Raw genomic sequence first — 7,054 nt, forward strand, 5'->3', positions numbered from 1 at the left:
CCCCAAACACACATACACAATGAAGCAGTAATTTGTGTCTTCCTTACAGACGTCGGGTCTTTGGGCTGACATCCTCTCTGTTTGAAATTCTGCATGTGGAAAACTTTCCATAGAGCGATATTCGGTAGCACCCTGTGAGATTGTTCATCTGCCTATTAGTCCATATAAACACCCATCCGTCTGTCTGTCCATTCGTCTGTCTGTGTGTTTGTACTTGTGGAGCCCTGTTTACCTTTCCATCCATCTCTCTGTCCTTCAGAGCTCCATTCTGTGTTTATGCACTCCACTCTATCACATCACTAAATCTCTCCACCTCCCCCTGTCCTCCCTCCCTCTCTCCATCCATCCATCTTTCTCTCCTGTCCACACATTCAGCCCATCCATCTCTCTTCTTCTCCTTCTTTCTCCATTTAGCATGCGTTGCTTTTCTCTCTCTCTCTCTCTCTCTCTCTCTCTTTCTCGTTCACCCCCTTCACCCTTTCCGCTTTCATTTCCTCTGGCCTAAAGCTATGTGCTAATGAGAGGGTTAAGCAGGAGAATACAAAGAGAGTTCACTTGGCCTGTTCTACCTGCCCACCACCCTTACCCCCCCCCTCCCCCATCATCTCCCAGTCTAGCCCCAGGCTTCACACGGGCCTAGTGGGACAAAAAACACAGCGAAGAAGAGTTTCACAGGGTAAAAACATCTACTGAGTGTGAAAAGGAAGGCCACACACACACATTCCTATGTCACCACATTGTGTGTGTGTGTGTGTGAGATGTGTTTTCCGCGGCTCTTGGTGTCTTGGTCTGATCGTTCTTGACTAACCTCGCTAAGGCTTAAGCTCTCTGCGTTAGGTCTTAACGGTGAACTGCGTGACCAGGTCGTGGCATTTTTCCCACTTTGGTATGACCCCACCCTCCTCAACCCATAGTGTTACTCCATCACAGGTCCACTGTAGCTCTCCACCACTTTAAATACAGAGGCTTTGGAAAACACACACACCCAGACCATGTTAAAGACAGAAACCGTGTTTCTTTCAGAACGGTTTTAAGATTTAAGGCAGAAATACAAGATTCTTCACTCAACCATAAGCACCCCAGCCTTCCCTTGCATTTAACCCCTGTTCCATGACCTCTGCTAATCTCTAATCCCACCAGACCCTGCCTGGCCTTTTGACCCCTTCTGATTAATCACACTGAAGTCTGTGTGCAGAGGGAGGAAGAGAGAGGCAGAGACAAACAAATCAGAAGGCATGTCTGTCTTTTTCAGATAAGGGCACCTTTTATTGTCCATGTGATGTGCCTTAAAACTACCCCAGTGAGATAAAAGGAGCCCATTTTCCACTCACTTAGCCAAACGTATTTCAAAACGGATTTTGAAAAAAAAAAAACAAAAACAAAAAAAACCACCACACCTTTCCACAGTTCTCTGTTGGGGCTAAAAGTTTGAATTTCCAATGACTAATCATTATTTGAAAAGATTGTCTTAACAGGTCAGTCATACTGTTCTCCACGCATCTGATGACACACACCCAATCCTAACTCAGTGCCACACTTTCCTTTCTTTAGAATCCATTTACACAACAGACATGCATCTTAAAGTGACCGAGACAAGCGCGTTTTAGATCCTCTCAAACATCTCGTACCATAAAACAAACTCCGGCACCGGTGCCAAGCTGAGGTGTGTTTTTAGCAGGAATGACAAGTGCACAGGGTGAGTTTGGATCAGTGTTAAGCAAAAACCAGAACCCACCCATGACAAAAGGGACTTGGGCTTTGTGCGACACCCTGCGAGGACAGGCCGTCTTCAAAAGGGCCAGTGTTAGCAGCTGGGTACTGGGAGAGACATGCTGGACTCAAAACACTCTCCCATCTGACAGGAGGAGCCTGTGGCTGCCAACCAGTGTGTCCGACAGACACCGTGGCCCAATTTATAGTCACTGGTACCACAGCACCCATCAACAGCCTGATCTCAGACCAGCTAAATTCAACCCCACACCTTCAAATAAACAAGTCATGGATTAAAAAAAGAAAGAAAAAAAAACCTTTATTTTAAATGCTGATCAGTTTGTTAAAGTAGAATTTAATTTTTTTTTTTTTTTTTTTAAAAAACTACCTCCCCTCCCTAATCAAAACGTTACTGCACTGTAGCCTTCTTTGTTTTTCCTGTTGTTTTTGCAGTCTCTGTGGCCTCTCCACCTCTCCTTCCTCCCTCCCTCCCTTTCTTCTTTAGAAGCTTTCTTTCCCTTCTTCGGGGCAGCCGTTTTGGGTTCCGCGCCCTCAGTCTTTGTAGTTTTGGAGGCTGTCTGGGTCTTGGCTTTGGGCTGGAGATCATCCTCTCCCACAGGCTTCTTGGCTTTGGGCTTTTTGGCAGGTGCCACCTTGGAAGCAGCGTCAGCTTTCTCAGGCTTTGTATCCTAAGATAAAGATACGAAACCCAAGCTAAAATTTCCACTTTCCTTCCACGTATAAAATTTGCCTCAGCGGCTTTAAGCCAAAAACATTCCATTTTATTTATTTATTTTTTTAAAGAGGTGCATTACTTTTGCTTTCCAAATATACCTGCAAACCCCCAAGCTTAAAAGAGAGGGAGCGGACAGGAACCCACACTGGCCCCATCACAGCTGACACACTTCTGAGAACAGGCCTCAAGCGCTTAGTGATGGCTCACTCCAAAAATAAAAAAAATATACAGATGCGTACCTTAGGAACGGTTTCTTTTTTCTTAAGCGGTTTGGGTTTCTTGGCATCTGTGAGTACGTGAAGATTGAGAGTGGCATCAAATCATTTCTGTACTAGGCCTACAGGCATAACAGCAATTCAACTTAACTGTGGTATTCAGATAAGAGTCATGTACCTCCTTTATTTTCAGGCTCCTGCACTTCAGATTGGGCTTTTGTTTTCTTCTGGACATTGGGATTAGCATTTTCTTTCTTGGGCTTCTCTTTCTTTTGCACTCCCTTCGCAAGCTACATTAAAAGAGGAAAAAAAAAAAAAGAAAAAAAAGTTAGGTCACAGAACTGAAGACTTGTCTTCCCATTTTCAGTCAAACTCAAAATGGCACTTCAGAATTCTATTTCAACACTCACCCTAAATCTCCCCTGTGCACCTCTGCCGGTGGAATTTGCGGGTCGTACAAAAACCCCCGTTTCAATGCCTTTGGTCAGCGCCTTTTTCACCATATATTTTATGCGGGTCTCATCCACAGATTTGTATTTCTCCTTGATGTAGCCATGTATCGCCTGAGTCGAGACTCCTTTTCTCGAGTCAAGTTCCTTCAAAGCTTCTTTCACCATCAAAATAGTCGGTGGATGAAGCGAAACTTTTCGCGCCGTCTGTGCTTTGCTCGTTCCGTCTACATCTGTAACCGACATTACGTGCGTAGAACAGCCCCAATCAATTGTTTTGAAACAACGTCTTCAATTGTGTCCTTTTACTCATTTCACACTGGTAGCCAACTTAAACATTTGAATTCTCAGCATCGGTCCAGCAACCACTGAACAGATCGCTTTAAATATAGAGGTTTACACTTATGATCAAAACAGATTATGGCAGCAGCAGTTGAAAGACAGTTCGGAAGTAATGAGTTAGCTTCGAGTTGGCCAAACTTCTTGGACTGGCGACATAGACACAACCTATGACCAAACCGAAATCGGTGACCTTTAAATTTAGGTCAAGTGATTTGACAGTTGAGAGTTTTATCAAAGACTACACTGATGCGACTGATCCTGGAAGTGTAACGTCTGTTTCAAGGCAGTGTTGTCACGAGAAGCACGGTTTCTATCTATTGACGTCGTTTGGTTTGTCAGTTCAAGATGCTTTTACGGTTCTACTGTTTGCGGCTGTTTGAATGATCTAATACGGCTACCTGTTCATCGTCGGGATAGCTAATTAATTAAGTGACTGCAGTGTTTGACGATGAAACTTCGCCACGAACAAAACTATGATGGAAAACATAATTTTAACATATTTACACCTGAAAACACGGTGTCTACAGTTCACAAACCTGCTTCAGTTTTTCCCGAGGTTTCCGTGACGGGGTCTTTCACGGCCGGCGCAACCTCTCCCTCGGATACAGCTTTTACAGTTTTTTTAGGGCCCATTTTTGAAACACACTCGAAAAGTGCTTGAAATCTAAAGTGCAAATACTTTCATCGCCTGTCGCTATGCGCATGACCTGTTTTATTAAGTCCTGAACTGCACACAGCCACCTGTTTGTAATTAGTTGACTCAGCTCAGACACTAATTGGGGTGATCAGCTCTATTGTTCATGAACTGCGCCGTGGCTGTAGTTATGTAGGATACACCAAGCAGTTCCATAGGTGAGTTCTGATTAACGTCACATGGAAGCTACTGTCTGAGCAACCAAAACATAGAAAATGTCTGACAAAGCACAGACCTCTTAATGTGATAAAAAAAAAAAAAAAAAAAAACGCAGCAAAACCCACATTTAAGCAGAGACGTGTTGTTTGTATGCTTTGACACCTCTCTCTCTCTCTGTGTGTCTGTAAAGTAGGCATTATTAGAAGTAGCAATAGTACTTTTCTTTTTATACAGTATGTACACGCACACACACACACACACACATATATGTGTGTGTGTATACGTGTATACGTGTATATGTGTGTATATATATATATATATATATATATAATTTCATGCTTGCTTTGGGATAGTCCAGCTGAGTTTGCATCTATGCTGTGTCTTTGACACCTCTCTCTCTCTCTGTGTCTGTAAAGTAGGCATTATTAGAAGTAGCAATAGTACTTTTCTTTTTATACAGTATGTACACACACACACACACACACACATATGTGTGTGTATACGTGTATATGTGTATATATATATATACACACACACACACACACACACACATACATATATATATATATATATATATATATATATATATATATATATATATATATAATTTCATGCTTGCTTTGGGGATAGTCCAGCTGAGTTTGCATCTATGCTGTGTCTTTGACAAGGTGACTCTCTGGACAGAGGCTGTTATTTATAAATGTGCTAAATTTATATACTTGTTTATTGGAGTGGGCAAAGGTGTGTCCAGATCTGCTTTGTTCTCGTGTTCTGATGGTGACTGTAAGAGGAAACCTCCCTGGTTCTGCCCTGTGCATGGGACTTGCTTCATTTCATTTCCATTCACATGCAGACTGTGTTTTTAAAAAATCCAACTGTAACTTTTCAGTTGAGTTTTTATTCCTGTGTCGTCTAGCTGGGCTTTAATGAAGGAGCTCATGTTCCACTACTGTATTGGAGAATTGGGGGGGGGGGGGTTAAAAGGAGAGATGTTTTTTTTCTGATTTAGTAATGAGCTCTCCTTGCTTTTTCTCCCAGCATTTGGAAACCAGTCCTTAACCCCCCCAGGTGTGCTGATACATAAGTGATTTGTTCAGTATGAATTTCACTGAGAGAGACATGGCGCTGGTTTCCATGCGATCTGGCTTTCTGTCAGTCATTGTCTGGATTTGGCAGCGTATGCCTAGCTGTGCTACGCTCTGCTTTAAGCTGTGTTTTGTGAGGAGAACTAGGCCATCTGAAGGAAACAGGGGATGTGTTTATTAAAGGAAAAGTAAATCACACTGTCCCTTCTGTCATTTCATCTAAATAAATAAGTATCCAGGAGCACTGGATTCAGATCATTCCTCAAGAGGAACCCTCACCTCTGTATGAAACATTCTCTTTGATTTTGATGAACATTTTAGGTCAAATCAGGTGTAATGCCTTTACTGAGTGTGAGTAAAGCTAATATTTAAGCTTCGTTCATTTGATAAAGGTTTTTTTAAGGGAATAGTGTGAAGGCTGTAGATATGAACAGGTCTTGTTTGGATAAGGCCAATATTCAGTATCCAGTCAGGAGATGTGTGTACAGCACAGTCCAGTCCTGTGTGTGTGGGTCATGTCAGTGTGTGTATGCCGGGGAAAACCTTGCTGAGACGCTGCTCACACACACAGCACAGTCTTTCTGAGGGTTTGTTCTCCTCCTCTGAACAGAGGAGTTGTGAGGTCTTTGTGCAGATCTCAGAGAAACGTCCTGCATTCAGCGCGAGGCCTGGAAACTGACAGAGGAGTCTCCTGCAGCTTAAGTCTGATCATCTCAGCACGAACGCTGTCTCTCTCTCTCTCAATCTCACACACACACACACTCACATTCATACACACACGCACGCACGCACACACACACGCACACTCACACGCACGCACACACACACACACACACGCACGCACACACACACACACACGCACACACACACATACACACACACACACACACACACACTCACATTCATACACACAAACACACATACATACACACACACACGCACACACACGCACACACACACACACTCACATTCATACACACACTCATACACACGCACACATACGCACGCACACACACACACACACACACTCATACATACGCACACACACACACACACACTCATACACACGCACACACACACACACACACGTACACAAACACACATACATACACATACACACACACACACTCACATTCATACACACACTCATACACACACACACATACGCACACACACACACACACACACACTCATACACACGCACACACACACACCCACACACGTACACACATACGCACACACACACACATTCACACACAAACACAGACACACACACTCAGGGCTCTTCTCTTCTCTTCTTTTGTCACCAGTGCAGTCAGTGGGCTTTGCTGGGTTTTCATTGTTTCTTGACAGGAGGTTTTACGAAGACCTTAAAGTTTACTGGCTCTTATATACAGACAATTTTGTCTTATAAACATAGCGCTGTTTTTTTACTTTGCAGTGACTTTTTATTTATCTGTTTATTTTTTATGGTCGGTCAGTGGTGTTTCTGTGTTTCAGATCAGACATCTGCCTTGCGCGTCTCCTGCCTGTTTCACGAGTCCTCTCAAACCATTTCTCTCTGGCTGTTTTTCTGTTTGTTTTCCCCACGGTGCTCTTTATAAACAAGCTTTGCTTGCTAATGTGAAGAATATTTATTCAAATCGTTTCTGCCTGTTGAAATC

The 7,054-nt window shown here is 43.2% G+C and overlaps 1 protein-coding gene across 1 annotated transcript; it reads right to left on the reverse strand.

The window, feature by feature from the left end:
* Positions 1 to 626: 626 nt before the first annotated feature.
* On the reverse strand, positions 627 to 4,085 carry h1m (linker histone H1M). The gene is made up of 6 exons (XM_030792905.1): positions 3,989 to 4,085; positions 3,072 to 3,343; positions 2,840 to 2,951; positions 2,686 to 2,732; positions 2,182 to 2,399; positions 627 to 636 (listed from the first exon to the last, which is right to left on the reverse strand). Exons 1-6 carry the CDS (start codon positions 4,083 to 4,085, stop codon positions 627 to 629), a joined length of 756 nt encoding a protein of 251 aa, XP_030648765.1.
* Between the last annotated feature and the right edge of the window lie 2,969 nt (positions 4,086 to 7,054).

The sequence above is a fragment of the Chanos chanos genome, chromosome 15, assembly GCF_902362185.1.
Source record: "Chanos chanos chromosome 15, fChaCha1.1, whole genome shotgun sequence".
In the NCBI taxonomy this organism is placed as follows: Eukaryota; Metazoa; Chordata; class Actinopteri; order Gonorynchiformes; family Chanidae; genus Chanos; species Chanos chanos.

Excerpts from the sequence above, each read along its gene's own strand:
- h1m (XM_030792905.1), bottom strand. The coding sequence starts at position 4,085 with ATGGGCCCTAAAAAAACTGTAAAAGCTGTATCCGAGGGAGAGGTTGCG. Across the intron at positions 3,344-3,988 it reads CTCGGGAAAAACTGAAGCAG|ATGTAGACGGAACGAGCAAA; the intron begins GTTTGTGAACTG and ends TGTCGGTTACAG. Across the intron at positions 2,400-2,685 it reads AAAAAGAAACCGTTCCTAAG|GATACAAAGCCTGAGAAAGC; the intron begins GTACGCATCTGT and ends TCTTTATCTTAG.